Source organism: Papio anubis, chromosome 16, assembly GCF_008728515.1.
Source record: "Papio anubis isolate 15944 chromosome 16, Panubis1.0, whole genome shotgun sequence".
Classification (NCBI taxonomy): Eukaryota; Metazoa; Chordata; class Mammalia; order Primates; family Cercopithecidae; genus Papio; species Papio anubis.
In genome coordinates, this window is record NC_044991.1 from 620,872 (window position 1) to 640,216 (window position 19,345).

Consider the following 19,345-nt stretch of genomic DNA (forward strand, 5'->3'; position numbering starts at 1 on the left):
AACTTAATCTAGGAAGTGGTGACTGCAAATACACTTACGAATATAAGTAAAAAGGACATTTTGGGGTAAAAAAGTTTGAAAAGACCTTCATAAAGAAAAAAATAAATGACCAAAGTTGGTTTTACAGAAATTATTATGTCACAGTTTAAAAGCCATTAATGTAGCTTTACAGAAAATGTTTCAGTGGCAAACTCACTCTATCCAGATCACCATGGTTTTACTTCTTCCTTCCTTTAGGGTTCCAAAATGTGTCATCTGTGTAACTTCAATATCACCTTTGTTCTTCAACAAAATGGTTCCATAGAACTGAGTGGCCTCATGAACGGGGGCGGCGTCTCTGAAAAAAGAGCCCCAGGAAGATGTCCCTCTGCAGCAGCACCACCCCTTCCTCACCTGCCTCCGCTCTTAACGATAGACTGCCGGTGGGGGCACTCAGAGGACCACTCCACCACAGGCAGGGCTTCCACAAGACTTAGGTTTCTAAGAAGGATGGCAAATCCGAAGGAAGAAAATAACACGCTTCGTGAAGTCTAGAGAAAAGGGAGCAGCCCAGAGGACAGTCACAGGTGATGAGCCTGAGAATGGTGTCCTGAATGTGCTCCCCGGCACTCCCCTACCTCTTGCTCAGGACGTAGAGTTAGGGTGCCATTCTCAGTCCTCTTCCCTCCAGCCACCTTCCAAGGTGGTGGTGGGGGAGGCAACAGGCCTTGCCTACTAGGGCTCCACTAAACTTGCTTTGGAAAGAGTTCTGTTGCTTTGAAACGTTTGAAAACAATGAAATAAGTTTTTTTCTTTAGAAAATGAGAAGATGAGATTTTACCTTTCCCTAAAAATGGACCCATTTACTTCCTCTTCTTCTACTGGTGACGCAGGCTTGATTCTCCTCCCTGCCTCTCCACAAGCTCTTTCCAGAAGGTAAACCTGCCTCATGCCACTTTCCAATCTGTGGCGCCATAAAAAAAATGGGGTCTCTAGAATGGCTCCCCACAATTCTGGCCCCTGCTGCAAACTCAGTGAGGTTCCCAGTTACAGAGCAGCTCCTCCTGGCGGGCGCCCGTCCAGCTCTCCCTTCTCCGTGTGCCCAGGTGTGGCAAGGGAGGTGCAGGGGCAGAGAGGCCACAGCGTTGCTGACAGAGGGGGTGGGGATTTTGCAGGAAGGAGTCGTCAGATGCTACTGCCCAGTCCGTGGCTCAGCCCCCACAGGAGAAGCTGCGGAGCTCTTGCATGGGAAGGTTGTGGGACTGAGTGGAGATCAGGAGCTCACTCTTGGCACATGATCTGTTTCTGGAGGGCAGAGGGGCCGCCCCACCTGGGGCCACAAGCTGAGGAACAGGTGCCCTGGCTTCCCTGGCTCGCCTATCCCAGCAGCTTCTACTCTGTGGTCAGGAGGCCTCAGTGGGGAAATGCTGTCGGGGCAGAAACAGGTCTTTTTCAAGCATTTCTAGCCTAAAGAGAAGAGTGAGGAAAGCGCAGGTTTGGTGCTGTGCTGTCTCCTTAGCGGCCCTGGTGAATCCCACCCTGGGGAATCCCTGCAGACCCCAGGCCACGCTGCAGGCCCGGGCTTTCTGGGCCTGATGGAAGAATGGGACGCCACAGCTTCTGCCTGGGGATGAGGTCAGAGAACAGATGGGGAGCCTGAGGAGTTGACTCAGACACAGGGAGGAGGTGCAGGTCAAGGAACCCCACCCTGTCTTATGTCCTGGCACCGGCATGCTCAGCAGACTGGGCTGAAAGCAGAGCTCCTGTGCGTCCCAGGCCTCTGTGGTCAGATGGAGTGCATGTCACATCCTCGCCCACGAGATGGGCCCTAGACACCCTCCCAAAGGAAAGCAGGGTCCAGTGGGGAGGGGGAACTGGGCTCCGAGCACCCAAACAAGCATCTGCCAGTGTGCCATGAGGCGAGGCGCCTAGGAGGCAGAGCCCACCAGGTCCTGTCCCGTTAACACACCCCCACAGCCTCTAGTCCACCTTCCGGCAGCTCCCTTACATGGGGTGCACTGTTCCACACACCCGTGGCTCAGTTAACACAGGGTTGTCTGTCCGCACCCAGAGGCCCAGCCAGGCACCAGATACAGGGCTGGAAAGCAGACGCTTTCCCCAAACAGAACCTGCATTCTACCGGGATCAAAAATAAGTGGACTGATGGAGGAGATGTCTCAGAAGCTCACTGGTGGTGAGTGAGGAGTGTGAAAAGAAAATAAAGACTCACGGCCGGGTGCGGTGGCTCACGCCTGTAATCCCAGCACTTTGGGAGGCCAAGGCGGGCGGATCATGAGGTCAGGAGATTGAGACCATCCTGGCTAACACAGTGAAACCTTGTCTCTACTAAAAATACAACAAGATTAGCCAGGCGTGGTGGCGGGTGCCTGTAATCCCAGGTACTCAGGAGGCTGAGGCGGGAGAATGGCATGAACACGGAAGGTGGAACTTGCAGTGAGCTGAGATCGCACCACTGCACTCCAGCCTGGGTGACAGAGAGAGACTCCGTCTCAAAAAAAAAAAAAAAAAAGAAAAAAGAAAAGAAAAAAAAAAAGAAAAGAAAGACTCGGTACCCCACTCACCATGCCAAAAGGAAAAAACTCAGCCAGAAGCTGAGTCATGCAAGAAGCTGCCTTTCCTTTGTCCCTAAGCAGAGAGCTATGAGACAAGGTTGAACATCTCCATGTTACCTACCTTCTCTTACATCGAAGTACTGATTTACATAATCAACTCTCCCTCCCTGTTCCTTTTCCTTACCTCTTGCAAATGTGTATCCAGTCATGTGACCATACCCTCTTTCTCCTCCAGCCCACTTTTCTCTTTTAAATATCGAAGGCCTCAAAATCATCTTTGGAAAAGGGCAAGAACCACAGATTGTTCCTGTGGATTTGTGGTCCTTTTTCCCAGGTATGTCCTTCACTTTGGCAAAGTGAACTTCTAACTTGATTGAGGCCCGTCTCACATACCTTTCAGTTATAGGCAGGCAGGGAGGGGGTGGGTCAGAACTGGGGCTGCCCCGCAAGTAGCGAACTCAGGGAAGCCTTTTCATGTCTAGCACACAAAGAACACAGATACAGGAAATCTAATAATTTTTTGTTTTAATTGGAGATGGAGTCTGGCTCTGTTACCCAGGCTGGAGTGCAGTGGCACGATCTCTGCTCACTGCATCTTCCGCCTCCCGGGTTCAAGCAATTCTCCTGCCTCAGCCTCCAGAGTAGCTGGAATCAAGGGTGTGTGCCACCATGCCTGGCTAATTTTTTGTATTTTAGTAGAGACGGGGTTTCACCGTGTTGCCCAGGCTGGTTTTGAACTCCTGAGCTCAGGTAATCCGCCCGTCTTGGCCTCTCAAAGTGGTAGGATTATAGGCATGAGACACTGTGGCTGGCCGGAAATTCAATAATTTTAAGAACCATGTTCAATGCATTTTTTTAAATGCCAAAATGTGAAACAACAAGAGAAAAATCCACCAAAAATGTCAATCACCAATGTAAGATGAAGGATGAAGAGGGACCCCTAACTCTACCTTCAGTCAACCATGGAGATAGCTGAAAGCCTCCAAAAGACAGTCTCTCTTTTTTTGAGACGGAGTCTCGCCCTGTCGCCCAGGCTGGACTGCAATGGTGTGATCTCGAGAGGCTCACTGCAAGCTCCGCCTCCCGGGTTCCCGTCATTCTCCTGCCTCAGCCTCCTGAGTAGCTGGAACTACAGGCGCCCACCACCACGCCCAGCTAACTTTTTGTATTTTTAGTAGAGACGGGGTTTCACCATGTTCGCCAGGATGGTCTCGATCTCCCGACCTCGTGATCTACCTGCCTTGGCCTCCCAAAGTGCGGGGATTACAGGCGTGAGCCACCGCGCCCAGGCAAGACAGTCTTTTTTTTTTTTTTGAGACGGTGTCTCCCTCTGTCACCCAAGCTGGAGTGCAGTGGCGCGATCTCACCTCACTGCAACCCCTGCCTCCTGGGTTCAAGCGATTCTCCTGCCTCAGCCTCCCGAGTAGCTGGGATTACAGGTGCCTGCCACCACACCCAGCTAATTGTTGTATTTTTAGTAGAGACAGAGTTTCCATGTTGGCCAGGCTGGTCTCAAACTCCTGACCTCGTGATCCACCCGCCTTGGCATCGCAAAGGGTTGGGATTACAGGCGTGAGCCACCATGCCCAGCCTCCCTTTTTTCGCTTTCTCTTTTTTTTTTTTTTTTTTGAGGCCAGTCTCGCTCTGTCGCCAGGCTGGAGTGCAGTGGCTGGGTCTCGGCTGCGCAGCTCCGCCTCCCGGAGTTCGCACCATTCTCCTGCCTCCCAGCCTCCCGGTAGCTGGACTGCAGGCCGCCACCTCGCCCGGCTAGTTTTTTGTATTTTTTAGTGGAGACGGGGTTTCACCATGTTAGCCCATGTTGGGATGGTCTCGATCTCCTGACCTCGTGATCCGCCTGTCTCGGCCTCCCAAAGTGCTGGGATTACAGGCTTGAGCCACCGCGCCCGGCCTCCTTTCTCTTTTTTTTAAAGACTGAGTCTTGCTCTGTTGCTCAGGCTAGACTGTGGTAGCACGATCACAGCTCACAGCAGCCTCAAGCTCCTAGGCTCAAGCAATCTTCCTGCTTCAGCCTCGTGCCTAGCTGGGACCAGGGGCACACACCACCACGCTTGGCTAATTTTTCAATGTTTTGTAGAGATAGAGTCTCACTATGTTCCCCAGGCTGGTCTCAAATTCCTGGGCTCAAGCAATTCTCCTGCCACGGCCTCCCGAAGTACTAGGGATGCTCTCCTTTTACCTCAACAACTCAGGGCTTGAAATGTCTACTATTTGGCTTACTAAAGTAACTCTTCAAAATATGCTTAAATTGGGTCTTTCACATCCCAAAGAAGAAAAAAGCGTTTTCTTTTATTGCGACAGAGTTTTGCTTGTCGCCCAAGCCTGAGTGCAGTGGCGCGATCTGAGCTCACTGCAACCTTTGCCTCTCAGGTTTAAGCAATTTTCCTGCCTCAGCCTCCCGAGTAGCTGGGATTACAGGCACCCACCACCAGGGCCAGCTAATTTTGTACTTTTAGTAGAGACAGATTTCACCATGTTGGTCAGGCTGGTCTCAAACTCCTGACCTCATGATCCACCCGCCTCGGCCTCCCAAAGTGTTGGGATTACAGGCGTGAGCCACCGCACCTGGCCAGAAAAGCGTTTTCTTACCGCCTCTTCACTAGGGTCATACAGAGCGCCCTCCAGACGTAGCACGACTGGCTGCTCTCCACCACCACTGCATTGACCATGTCACCTCTCCGGGGTGTGTACCCGTCTGGCAGTTTCAAGGAGTCCAAGGTGAAGAAGATGCTTTCCTCTATCACCCCGTTCCTTCCACAGAGGCTAGAGATGCAGACCTGGGAGCACAGAGCTGAGCGTCACGGGAAGCAGGTGCTGCACGACGCCAGGGCACAGCTGTAACGCACACCCAAGTCAGCCCAAAGCACACAAGCTGCACCAGGAAGCTCAAGTCCGCCATCCCATAGCACTCGTCCAGTATTTCTCCTTTTTTTTTTTCCTTCTATATTTTCTTTTCTTTTCTTCTTCTTTTTTTTTTTTTTTATACTTTAAGTTCTAGGGTACATGTGGATAACGTGCAGGTTTGTTACATAGTCCAATATTTCTCTAACACACCTTTCTCCTTAGAACATTTTAGTACTGTCGCGTAAGCTGTAGACCTTAGAATTTAGCTATGCAAGCACTCAGGGTTACTGTTTCCTAAGGAAACACAGCATTATCAATAGGAAAACACACTCCTCTTTGGCCATGACTAAGCTGTATTTTTCCAGGCTCCCAACACATGCAGAAGAAGCCTGGGCTGTGCAAGTTACCCCTGATGGCAGGTCTGCTAGAAGCACAGAGAGGAGCCACTCGTCGGCACGCTACCTTGTCCACGCGCTTGTATCTCAGCGGCTTCACCGAGGTGGCTTCGCTGTTCCATGTGCCAGGCCGGATCCGGTACTCAGCCTCTACCCAGTCTCCCTTGCAGGGCTCGAAGCCTAAAACCACCAGGGAAAAGCCATGGTAGTGTTAAAGTGCATAAGTTATTCTGAGGTCGTGGTAGACTGAAATCATTTCTATCATATCTGAGGATACATTTGAACATTTAAAAGGCACTTTCTACTACTGTGAGAAACATATATTGGAATTAAAAACCCTGAAGTATTAATATTAACCACTGCAAAAAAAGGAGCTGAGCTGGGGCCTCTCACTCACACCTCTAGGCTCCAGAAGGTGCACTGTGCATGCTCATGGTAATCCTGCCCCATGTGGCACATCTGAGGGCAGGTGGCATCCCCCTTCCCCTGTCCTGTAGTGTTTGTGGCACCTCCCTGTCAGGGACACACACATGGTGCTCAGGGACAGAGAGACACCTGCGCTCAGGTGTGAGGGAAGCACTCAATGGTCCAGCCAGCCCCTCAGTGTGCCAGAGAGCTGGGCTGTGGCCCCAGCCATGGCCTGCTGGACACAAGACACCACTGGGCCTTCCACAGCTGGTGGAAAACTGCAGGTTCAGTGACATGAAGTGGCTGAGCAGTGCTGACAGAACAGAGAGGTGGTCTGCACAGGTGTGCCATGGTACAGGTAGTTAAAATCTTTTTGTTATTTTGCAACAAGCACTCTGGAAGCTCAAAAAAAAAGAGTATAATTGAATACTGAGTTTGTTTCTCCAGAAAGCTGGTGATGAACACGTAACAGCACAAATATCAGCTGACATCTACATTCAACATGTGAGCCATGGTGAAATTACTGTCTATGTGAAAAGAGAGGCCGGGCACGGTGGCTCACGCCTGTAATCCCAGCACTCTGGGAGGCTGAAGCAGGCAGATCACGAGGTTGGGAGATCGAGACCATGGTGAAACCCTGTCTCTACTAAAAACACAAAAAATTAGCCGGGCGCGGTGGCGGGCGCCTCTAGTCCCAGCTACTCGGGATGCTGAGGCAGGAGAATGGTGTGAACCTGGGAGGCCGAGATCGTGCCACTGCACTCTAGCCTGGACCACAGAGCGAGACTCCGTCTCAAAAAAAGAACAGAAAGAAAACAGAAGACATTAAAATATGCTAGGGCACTGACTTCAAAGTCAGGGAGTATTTTAAGAAGACTATGTCCTAGGGCCGGGCGCGGTGGCTCACGCCTGTAATCCCAGCACTTTGGGAGGCCAAGGCGGGCGGATCATGAGGTCAGGAGATCCAGACCATCCTGGCTAACACAGCGAAACCCCGTCTCTACTAAAAATACAAAAAAATTAGCCGGGCGTGGTGGCGGGCGCCTATAATCCCAGCTACTCCAGAGGCTGAGGCAGGAGAATGGCGTGCACCCAGGAGGCAGAGCTTGCAGTAAGCCAAGATTTCACCACTGCACTCCAGCCTGGGTGACAGAGTGAGACTCCGTCTCAAAAAAAAAAAAAAAAAAAAAAAAAGAAAGTAAAAGGATATATACTTTTGGAAAGAAACAATGTTATCCCCAAGCCCTATTTTAAAACATCTAAAGTACTTTAAATAGTACCTCAGTATTCCTGTAACACTAACTTAGATCATAACACTATAATTAAATGGAAGCAACAACTACCCAGAAATTACTGACTGCATTTAACAAATGAACACAAAACACATAAAAACACAAGTTTCAACAGTGACCTGGCTGGGTGCAGTGGCTCATGCCTGTAATCCCAACACTTTGGGAGGCCGAGGCGGGTGGATTATCTAAGGTCAAGAGTTCGAGATCAGCCCGACCAACCTGGTGAAACCCCATCTTTACTAAAAATACAAAAAATTAGCTGGGCATGGTGGTGCACACCTGTAATCCCAGCTACTCGGGAGGCTGAGGCAGGAGAATCAATCGAACCCAGGAGGCAGAGGTTATAGTGAGCTGAGATCACGCCACTGCACTCCAGCCTGGGCAACAGAGTGAGACTCCATCTTGAAAAACAAAAACAAAAACACAAAAACAAAACAATGACCTGGTCCCCTCTCCCAAAGTCCACTCAATATCCAAGACCCTCTGTGTAAAGCCAACACCTGGAGGAGCTACTCTAATCCCCAAACCCTCTCAACAAAGCATGCCCAAACCTGATCCCTTCAATGATGTGTGTAGCCATCGCAAATCTAGACACAGGGTTGTGTTCTGTCATCCAGGCTGGAGTGTAGTGGCTGGATCATAGCTCACTGCAGCCTCCAACTCCTGAGCTCAAGCGATCCTCCCGCCTCAGCCTGACAAAGTGCTGGGATTATAGGCACGAGCCACCTGTGCCTGGCCCATAACAATCCTTTAAAAGACAAAACCTAATTTTAAATGTGAAACAGACCCTTGAGCGTACCTTCGCACACACTCTCCAGAGAGAAGTAGGTGGTCTGACTGATACAGCCTGCGCCCTCCACCAGAGAAGTCACACAGCCAATCAACACTCGGGGGCTGCAGTCTGAGGGACTGCCTTGGTTTCTGCTGTCGTCTTCCCATTTATCAGAGACAGCTTCTACCTGTAAAATAAACACACTGCTCTTTAAACCATAATACAAGAACTACAAGAAAAGCAAACTAGGCCGGGCGCGGTGGCTCAAGCCTGTAATCCCAGCACTTTGGGAGGCCGAGATGGGCGGATCACGAGGTCAGGAGATCGAGACCATCCTGGCTAACACGGTGAAACCCCGTCTCTACTAAGAAATACAAAAAATAGCCGGGCGAGGTGGCGGGCGCCTGTAGTCCCAGCTACTCGGGAGGCTGAGGCCGGAGAATGGCGTGAACCCGGGAGGCGGAGCTTGCAGTGAGCTGAGATCCAGCCACTGCACTCTAGCCTGGGCTACCGAGCGAGACTCCGTCTCAAAAAAAAAAAAAAAAAAAAAGAAGAAAAGCAAACTATAGGCTGGAATGCCTGTCTGAGTCCATTAGGGCTGCAAGTCTAAGATCAAGGCCCTGGCAGATTCCGGGTCTGGTGAGGGCCCTCTTCCTGGTTCACAGTCGGTATCTTCCTGCTGTTGGCAGAAAGGGCAAAGGGGTTCTCTGGGGTATGTTTCTTAAGGGCTCTGCCCCGTGACCTAATCACCCACCAAAGCCTCCTAATAAGATCGCGCTGGGGTCAGGATTTCAACATACGTATTTTGGGGGACGCCTACATTGAGTCTACAGCAATCTCTTATGAACACTGATGCAAAAATCCTCAACAAAATATTATCAAACTGAATGCAGCAGCATATTAAAAGGATTATATCCCATGACTAAATGGGGTTTATCCCAGAATGCAAGTGTTTCAACATAGGAAAATCAGTCACCATATTACATTGATGAGGGAAAAGAATCACGATGATCTCAACTGATGCACAAAAAGCATTTGACAAAATCAACACTTTTCATGATGCACACTCAATAAACTAGGAATTGCAGGAAATCTCTTCAACACGAGAAAGGCCATAAATAAAAAACTCACAACAAACACCGCACTCAATGGTGAAAGGCCGAAAGCTTTCCTCTAAGATCAGGAACCAGGTAAGGATGCCCATGCTCACTTCAAGACTTTCAAATTTCAATTATCTTTATTCACAGATGGTAGGATCTCATCTGTGGAAAACTCTAAAGATTCCACACATGTAAATAAAACAAAAAATGGTTAGAGCTAATAAATGAATCTAGCACAGGACGCAAATATACAAAAATCAGATTTCCAGACATTTGAAATGAAAAATCCAAAAAGGAAATCAAGAAAAAGGATTCCAAAGAAACAGCAAACAATTCCATTTATAACAGCATTGTTAGGTTAACAGGTTAATCCCTAAGAACACTTAGTAACCTAACTAAGGAGATGGAAGATGCATACAATGACACTAATGAATGAATTAAATACCTCAATAAACAGCAAGACAACCATGATCATGAATTTGAAAACCTAATATTATTAAGATGATAATCTTTTTATTTTTATTTTTGAGATGGAGTCTCGCTCTGTCGCCCAGGCTGGAGTGCAGTGGAGCAATCTCTGCTCACTGCAAGCTCCACCTCCGGGGTTCACGCCATTCTCCTGCCTCAGCCTCCTGAGTAGCTGGGACTACATGCACCCGCCACCACGCCTAGCTAATTTTTTGTATTTTTAGTAGAGATGGGGTTTCTCCATGTTAACCAGGATGGTCTCGTCTCCTGACCTTGCGATCCACCCGCCTCGGCCTCCCATAGTGCTGGGATTACAGGCATGAGCCACCATACCCGGCCAAGATGACAATCTTAAAACTTAACTACTAAGATGACAATACTACCCAAAGTGATTATAAGAGATTAAGATGTTAATACCTAATTATTAAGATGACAATCTTAAGACTTATTAAGATGGCACTACTACCAAAAGTGATCTATTACACAAATTCAGGCTGGGTGCAAAAAAATTAGCTGGGTGTAGTGGCAAGCACCTGCAGTCCCAGCTACTTGGGAGGCTGAGGCATGAGAATTGCTTGAACCCAGGAAACGGAGGTTGCAATGAGTCAAGATCGCATCATTGCACTCCATCCTGGGCGACGGAACAAGACTCTGTTTCAAACAAACAACAAAAAAACCCCAACAGGCTGGGGGCGGTGGCTCAAGCCTGTAATCCCAGCACTTTGGGAGGCTGAGACAGGCGGATCACGAGGTCAGGAGATCGAGACCATCCTGGCTAACAGGGTGAAACCCCATCTCTACTAAGAAATACAAAAAACTAGCCGGGCGAGGTGGTGGGCGGCTGTGGTCCCAGCTACTTGGGAGACTGAGGCAGGAGAATGGCGTGAACCCGGGAGGCGGAGCTTGCAGTGAGTAGAGATCCGGCCACTGCACTCCAGCCTGGGCGACAGAGCGAGACTCCGTCTCAAAAAAAGAACAACAACAACAACGAAAAAAACCCCAAGAAATTCAATGCAATCCCTATCAAAGTCCTATGGGTCTATTTTTATATAAATAGAAAAACCCATTTAAAATTCTAATGGAATCTCAAGGGACCATGAATAGCCAAAATGGTCTTGAAAAGGAGTAACAAAATTGACGGTCTCATATCCCTTGATTTCAAAACTTCCTACAAAGTCACAGTCATCAAACTAGTGTGGCACCAGTGTAAGGAGAGAAATATAAACCAATGGAATAGTAAAGAGAGTTCAGAAATAAACCCTTGCATGTGCAGTCAACTGATTTTTGACAAGGACCATTCGATAAACTGCAATTGTGCAGTCTTTAAAAAAAAAATAGTGCTGGGAAAAATAACCATGGGCAAAATAATAAAGTTAGACCCTCATCTTACACCTTACATACACAAAAATTAACTCAAAATGGATTAAAGAGGCCAGGCGGGGTGGCTCAGCCCTATAATTCCAGCATTTGGGAAGGCATGGGGTGGGCGGATCACTTGAGCCCAGGAGTTCGAGACCAGCCTGGGCAACATAGGGAGGCTCCATCTCTACAAAAAGTACAAAAATTGGGTGAGGTGACACACACCCATAGTCCGAGCTGCTCAGGTGGCTAAGGTGGAAGGATCACTTCAGCCTGGGAGGTTGAGACTGCAGTGAGCTGTGACTGTGCTGCTGCACCACAGCCTGGACAACAAAGTGAGATCCTGCCTCAAAAAGTATTTTTTTAAATGAATCAAAGACTTAAATTTAAAAGCAAAAACTATCAAACTCTTAGTAGAAAAAAATCTTAATATTCTTGTATTAGTCAACGGTATCTTGACTGTGACATCAGAAGTACAGGCAATAAGAGACAAATTAGACTTCCACCAAAATTTAAAACATCTGTGCATCAAAGGATACTATGAAGAAAGTGAAAAGACAGTTGATAAAATGAGAGAAAATATTTGCAAATCAAGTATGTGATGAGAGATTAATATCCAGAATATATAAAGAATTCCTACAACAAGAAAACAACCTAATTTCAAAACGGGCAAAGGATTTGAGTAGACAGTTCTCCCAAGAAGATATACAGATGGCCAATAAGCACACGAAAAGATGCCCTCACAAATCATTAGGGACATGCAAATCAAAACCACAGTGAGATACTACCTCACAACTACGAGGAATGGCTACTGCCAAAAGAAAAAAAAAAAAGAAAAAGAAAATAGCAAATGCTGGCAAGGATACAGAGAAAGTAGAAACCTCATGCACCGTTGGTGGGAACATAAAACAGTGCAGCTGCTGTGGAAAACATCTGGTTCCTCACAAAGTTAAACCCAGACTTGACCATGTGGCCCAGCAATTCTCTTCGTAGGCATAGCCCCAAAAGAACCAAACAGGGACTCAGACAGACACTTGTTCATGGCAGCACAATTCACAACAACCAAAAAGTAGAAACAACCCAAGTGTCCATCAACAGATGAATGGAGAAACAAAATCACACAATGGAATATTCAGCCATAAAAAAGGAATTAACTTTTGATACATGCTACACGGGCAAATCTTGAAAACCTAAGTCAAATAGCCAGACACATGATTCCGCTTATATGAGGTGTTTAGAATAGGCAAATTCATAAAGACATAAAGTAGAACACTGAATAACTGTTTAATGGTACAGAGTGTCTACTGGGATGCTGAAAAAGTTCTGAAGACAGATTGTGGTGATGGCTGCACAACAATGTGAATGTGCTTAATGCCGCTGAACCGTACACTTCAACATGGTTAAAATGGTATATTATGCATATTTTACCACAAGAAAAATACCTAAATAAAAAATAAATCCAGAAGTACATTCAGGTTTATACTAAATGGGGATCATTCTCGTCAAGTGAGAACGGCTCACAACACAGAAACTGCTCATATTTTCCAACCATGTTAACAGTTCAAAGGGACAAAAACTATGGCATCATGTGGAAGATACTGAAAAGTACTTGAAAAATCCATTACTAATTTATAAAAGCAAGATTGTGAGTAGAGACGAACACTCTTCACCATAACAAAAAAGATCCTGCATTCCTAACAAGATGGAACGAGCGAAGGGTAGCTGACCACCAAAGGGGCTGGGACTTGCTGGACACCCAGGGGCCAGTTTTTCCACATTCTCACATTTCTGAGATCAGAATGAGTCTCAAGACCTATGTTTCCATTTTAAATTTTCATTATCAAATTAATGGTGTGTCTTAAAATCAACAGGAATTTGGTACGAGAACCTGCTTTGGAAGGCTGCGTGTGAGCTACACAACCACAGCTCAGAGAATGAGGCAAACATCATCTCCACAGGTTCTGAGTTCCAGATCCCCTTTGAAAGACTCTGAACCCAGAGTACTCCTTTAAATACACATAAAAACATGAGGACTATGGTGTAATTTCAAGTTCAAAAGGAAATCTTTGGAGGAAAAAATATAATTAAAAAATTGGGAGAGGGAAAGAGGGTAGTGTGAACAAGCCAGTTGTACATCTCTGATGATGGAAGTCCATAAATACTAACATTGGTGAATTAATAAAAGATACAAGCATATTGTTCGAGTGACTCCACTACCCACCAGATGAGGTAAAAACAGAAACCCAGAGCATCAGGTCTGCAGCATGAACGTGCAGGTGGGGAACATGGAGGAGGCTCTTCCACTTTGTATTCAGTCTCTAAGCCAGAGCTGACAGAAATGTGTGCTGCCCAATTTGGTAGTCACTAGGCTTCATTTAGCACTTGAAATGTGGCCAAGGAAACTGAGAAAATAATTTCATTCATTTATTTTTAAGGGACAGGGTCTCTATGTGCCCAGGCTGGTCTCGAACTCCCACCTCAGCCTCTCCAAGTAGCTGGGACTCTAGGTTTATGCCACCATGACTGGCTGTAAGTTGCATTTAGTTTTAATAAATTTAAACAGCTGCACATGAGTGGTGGCTACCATACTGAATGATGGAATTCTAGACTTTGAATTATTTTATTGGGTATGCATTTTTCTTAATTTGAGAAAGATGATATTAAGCATTAGATGGTACTAACTATAATAGTATAATAAAGTACGTCTCAAGCATTTTATTTAATTTATTTAGTTTTTTGAGACAGAGTCTCACTCTGTCTTGCCCAGGCTGGAGTGCAGTGGCACGATCTTGGCTCACTGCAGCCTCCACCTCCTGGGTTCATGTGATTCTCTTGTCTCAGCCTCCCGAGTAGCTCGGACTACAGGCGTGTGCCACCGCACCCAGCTACTTTTATATTTTTAGTAGAAATGGGGTTTCACCATGTTGGCCAGGCTGGTCTTGAACTCCTGACCTCAGATGATCCACCCACCTTGGTCTCCCAAAGTGTTGGGATTATAGGTGTGAGCCACTGTGCCTGGCCATCTTAAGTGTTTTTAAAAAGTAGTTAATAGCTCAATAAGTTTGCCAGATTCCAAATTGCATTTAAAAACCAAAAGCTTTCCCATATACGAAGAAAAAGATAAATTTGAAAATACAATAGAAAATGATGTTAATAGAACACATAAAAACCCCTGAAGATAAATTTAATAAGAAATTCACAGGACCTAAATGAAGAAAACTATTGAACTATAAAAAGAATACAAAGGGCCAGGCGTGGTGGCTCACGCTTGTAATCCCAGCACTTTGGGAGGCTGAGGAGGGTAGATCACGAGGTCAGGAGATCGAGACCATCCTGGCTAACACAGTGAAACCCCGTCTCTACTAAAAAATACAAAAAATTAGCTGGGCATGGTGGCGGGCGCCTGTGGTCCCAGTTACTTGGGAGGCTAAGGCAGGAGAATGGCGTGAACCCAGGGAGCGGAGCTTGCAGTGAGTCGAGATTGCGCCACTGCACTCCAGTCTGGGCGACAGAGCGAGACTCCGTCTCAGAAACAAAAACAGAATACAAAGGAAGACTTAAATAAATGCACAAACATAATGTGTTGTTGGAAAAGACTTCACATCACCCAAATATCAATTATTCTAAATGAAATCCATAAACTCAGTGCAAATCTGCAAACCCAAAGCAAATCTGGGCAGAGGGGGAGAAGCAAAAAGATTCCAAAACTCATCCAGAACAACTGAAGAGCCAGAAAAATACCATATGCTAATAAGAGCAAGGAAGGGAAACCTGCTCACCACCTATCACAGCACCCATGCCATGAGACCCCCTTATAAGCATCAGGACCACATCACATGCAGGTGGGATTCTGGTGCATGATTAAAGAATTTTCCAAATCAGCAGGGAAAAAGTGAGCAATGCAGATGACTGGCTAGCCATTAGGAAAGCAATGTCTGGTTCCCTCTCTCAGTCTGTGCACTAAAATAAATTCCAGGCCGGTCAAATATTTAAATATCAACAAACAGGCCAGGCATGGTGACTTATGCCTGTAATCCCAACACTTTGGGAGGCCGAGGAGAAGGATCACTCGAGGCCAGGAGTTTCAGATCAGCCTATGCAACAGAGATGCCATTTCTACAAAAAATTTTAAAAATTAGTCAGGTGAGATGGTGTGTACCTGTGTTCCCAGCTACTCAGGAGGCTAGGGTGGAAGAATCGCTTGAGCTCAGGAATTTGAGGCTGCAGTGAGCTAATGGCACTACTATACTCCAGTCTGGGTGACAGTGCAAAGCTCTGTCTCAAAAATTAAAAAAAAAAAAATTCCAATTGTCAATAAACAATTTTCAGGGTAAAATCTGAATATTAGAAATAAGAAGTGGAATAAGCCTCCCTAAGGCTTCTTACAGCATCCAAAAGCTACATGGAAAAGAGGCACACTTAACTACAAAAAATGAAACTATAAAACACAGTCAAAGATGATCCTGGGGAAAATATTCCTAACACTTTTTTTTTTTTTTTTTTGAGACGGAGTCTCGCTGTGCTCCCAGGCTGGAGTGCAGTGGCGTGATCTCGGCTCACTGCAAGCTCCGCCTCCCGGGTTCATGCCATTCTCCCGCCTCAGCCTCCCAAGTAGCTGAGACTACAGGCGCCCACCACCACGCCCGGCTAGTTTTTTGTATTTTTAGTAGAGACGGGGTTTCACAATGTTAGCCAGGATAGTCTCGATCTCCTGACCTCGTGATCCACCCGCCTCGGCCTCCCAAAGTGCTGGGATTACAGGCTTGAGCCACCGCGCCCGGCCCTAACACTTTTATATAATAATTTTCCTTAAAAAGCTCTAATTTCGGCCGGGCACAATGGCTCACATCTGTAATCCCAGCACTTTGGGAGACTGAGGCACTCGGACCATGAGGTCCGGAGATCGAGACCATCCTGGCTAACACAGTGAAACCCCGTCTCTACTAAAAATACAAAAAAATTAGCCGGGCGTGGTGATGGGCATCTGTAGTCCCAGCTACTCAGGAGGCTGAGGCAGGAGAATGGCGTGAATCCGGGAGGCAGGGGAGCTTGCAGTGAGTGGAGATCGCGCCACTGCACTCCAGCCTGGGCGACAGAGCAAGACTCTGTCTCAAAAAACAAAACAAAACGAAACAAAACAAAAGCTCTAATTTCCCTAATATATAAGCTTTAACAAGAGAAAAGGTCGAACTCAACAAAAATGTGAACAAAGGACACAAAAATAATTCACAGAAAAAACATGAAGCCAGGCGCGGTGGCTCACGCCTGTAATCCTAGCACTTTGGGAGGCCGAGGCAGGTGGATCACGAGGTCAGGAGATCGAGACTATCCTGGCTAACACGGTGAAACCCTGTCTCTACTAAAAATACAAAAATATTAACTGGGCATGGTGGCGGGCGCCTGTAGTCCCAGCTACTCAGGAGGCTGAGGCAGGAGAATGGTGTGAACCCGGGAGGCGGAGCTTGCAGTGAGCCGACTCCAGCCTAGGCAACAGAGACTCCGTCTCAGAAAAAAAAGAAGAAAAAACATGAAAAGTTACCATACTTAAGGCTTAAATGCAAATCAAGTGCAGCCTCTCATTCTGCTCCTAAGAATATAAATTAGTGTATTATTGATGTAACTTTGGTGATAACCATTAAATTGTTCAAAAAGCACAAAAATAATAGATACATAATTGCTATGTTTTCCACAGCATAAATTCATAGGCAAGCTTTACTTTCTAAAGTATACATGTCTATGTTGTTTGAATGATTTACAATGACTGCTATTTATTTATAGAGACAGGGTCTTGCTCTGTCACCCAGGCTGGAGTATGGTCATGCGATCATAATTCACTGCAGCCTCAACCTTCTGGGCTCAAGCAATCCTTCCGCCTCAGCCTCCCACGTAGCTGGGACTACATGCATGTGCCACTACACCAGGCTACTTTTTGTGGAGGTTTTTTTTTGTAGACACAAGGTTTCGCCATGGTGCCCAGGCTGGTCTCTAACTCCTGAGCTCAAGTCATCTGCCTGTCTCAGCCTTCCAAAGTGTTGGGATTACAGGCGTGAGCCACTGTACCCAGTCTGTTTATTTTTTAAAACAGAAATCATACAGAGCAAAAGCATCCCCTTGAAGGTATACTCCACTCTCTCTCCCTTGGCCGGGTCATGTCTGATAGATTAAACCCAAGGAAAACAACATAAAGTACTGTGGCAAAGAAAAACTGTTCCCAAATGAACTCAAACCTTACCCTGATTGCTTTCAGTCCATTGGACACTTTATTTTCTTCCACAACTGCAATCACTTCCTGTCCAACATTCAGAAGCACTTTGCTAGTCACAGCATCACTGGAGAAGTAGATCAAATCATCAATCATGCCATAATCGCTGCAGTACCTTGTCACGACACCCCGTACAGTTTTCAGCTTAGTGTCACCTGAGATGGGTAAACAAAAGTTATCTTGGCCATAAAAGCAAGGGCACACTACAGTGAAGTCCCACCAGAGAAAGGCAGAGTGCAAAAGCCTCCATGAAGGACTGTCGCCTAACGGGCTGACTTGAGACAGAGAGAATCCCATCAGAGAGTGCTGTGCCTGGAACGTGGGGTTTGGGGGCAGACAGCCCAGTTTCCTCTGAAGGGCACAGGTAGTGGCTGTGGAGGTGACAGCCCTGACTCCACAGCAGACTGCGGGGGTTGACTCCCAGCTCTTCTACCGCCACTGGTGTAACCCTGGACCAGGTCCTTAACTACTCTGGGCCTGTTGCCATCTGTAAGATGGAGACTAATCGTCACTACCCAAGGGAGCTGCTGGAGGGTTCAGTGGCAGAACACACATGCATGTATGGACCTCTGCGTGGCTGACACAAGTTAAGTGCTACGTAAACTGCCACGTATATCAGCATCTGGGAGATACTAGCATGCACGGTTTTATTAGCGCTATCGATTATCTTCTTTCATCACCATCAGCAGCAGCCTTAGAAAACTAGAGAATCTCAACAAATATGCTGCTAGAAAAGGTTCGGGGCTGGGCAGGCAAGTCTGACCCAGGAGCAGGGCACCCCTCAGCCATTTGGCTACTGCTGCAGCCATGGTCCTGAGTTCTGAACGCGCCTTTCCTGCAGCTTCCCAGCCACGGGAGGAACGTGGGGCGCCGGTTACGGTACAGGCAAGGAATCTTGGCGCTGCCAAGAGCTGGAGCTCCAGCTTAGGCTGAGAGCGTTCTACCGAAGAGACCCAGATCTGCGGAGCAAGTGCTCCAGATAACACAGCCGGCCCCCCAGGCGCCGGCCCCCCCAGGCATCGGCCCCTGTGGATCCAGAGGCCCTGAACACGCTGCCTGCAGCAGGAAGCTCCCCTCCTGAAGCCTGCTCCTGGTTTCTCTCACAGAAGGCAACCAGGGATCCACTACCGTGGATCTCATTCCCATAGAAGGAAACATCGGGCCGGGCGCGGTGGCTCAAGCCTGTAATCCCAGCACTTTGGGAGGCCGAGATGGGTGGATCACGAGGTCAGGAGATCGAGACCATCCTGGCTAACACGGTGAAACCCCGTCTCTACTAAGAAATACAAAAAAGTAGCCGGGCGAGGTGGCGGGCGCCTGTAGTCCCAGCTACTCGGGAGGCTGAGGCCGGAGAATGGCGTGAACCCAGGAGGCGGAGCTTGCAGTGAGCTGAGATCCGGCCACTGCACTCTAGCCTGGGCGACAGAGCGAGACTCCGTCTCAAAAAAAAAAAAAAAAAAAAAAAAGAAGGAAACATCGGGAGAAGCCATCAGAACCTCGGGAGAGGCTGGGCGCGGTGGCTCACGCCTGTAATCCCAGCACTTTGGGAGGCCAAGGCGGGTGGGTCACCTGAGATCAGGAGTTCGAGACCAGCCTGACCAACATGGCGAAAACCCCTCTCTACTAAAAATACAAAAATTAGCCGGGCGTGGTGGCAGGTGCCTGTACACCCAGCTACTCGGGAGGCTGAGGCAGGAGAATCGGTTGAACCCGGGAGGCGGAAGTTGCGGTGAGCCGAGATCGCGCCACTGCACTCCAGCCGGGGTGACAAGAGCAAAACTCTGTTTCACAAAAACAAAAAAACCAGAAAAAACAAACAAAAAAACACCTCGGGAGAAAGGAATCGTGCGGGAATCCGAGCGCATCCCCGGCTTT

At 47.5% G+C, this 19,345-nt stretch overlaps 1 protein-coding gene across 5 annotated transcripts in view; it reads right to left on the bottom strand.

Annotated features, from left to right (window-relative positions):
- MOV10L1 (Mov10 like RISC complex RNA helicase 1) overlaps positions 1-19,345 on the bottom strand; it is a 72,401-nt gene that overhangs the window by 52,442 nt on the left and 614 nt on the right. For all 5 annotated transcript variants that reach the window (XM_009217548.2, XM_009217551.2, XM_009217550.2 and 2 more), the window contains exons 2-6: positions 17,441-17,625; positions 8,309-8,468; positions 5,877-5,989; positions 5,160-5,347; positions 197-337 (exon numbers count right to left, since the gene is read on the bottom strand). In XM_009217548.2, coding sequence (XP_009215812.2) covers positions 197-337; positions 5,160-5,347; positions 5,877-5,989; positions 8,309-8,468; positions 17,441-17,625 — 787 coding nt within the window. The remainder of the gene's footprint in view (positions 1-196; positions 338-5,159; positions 5,348-5,876; positions 5,990-8,308; positions 8,469-17,440; positions 17,626-19,345) is intronic.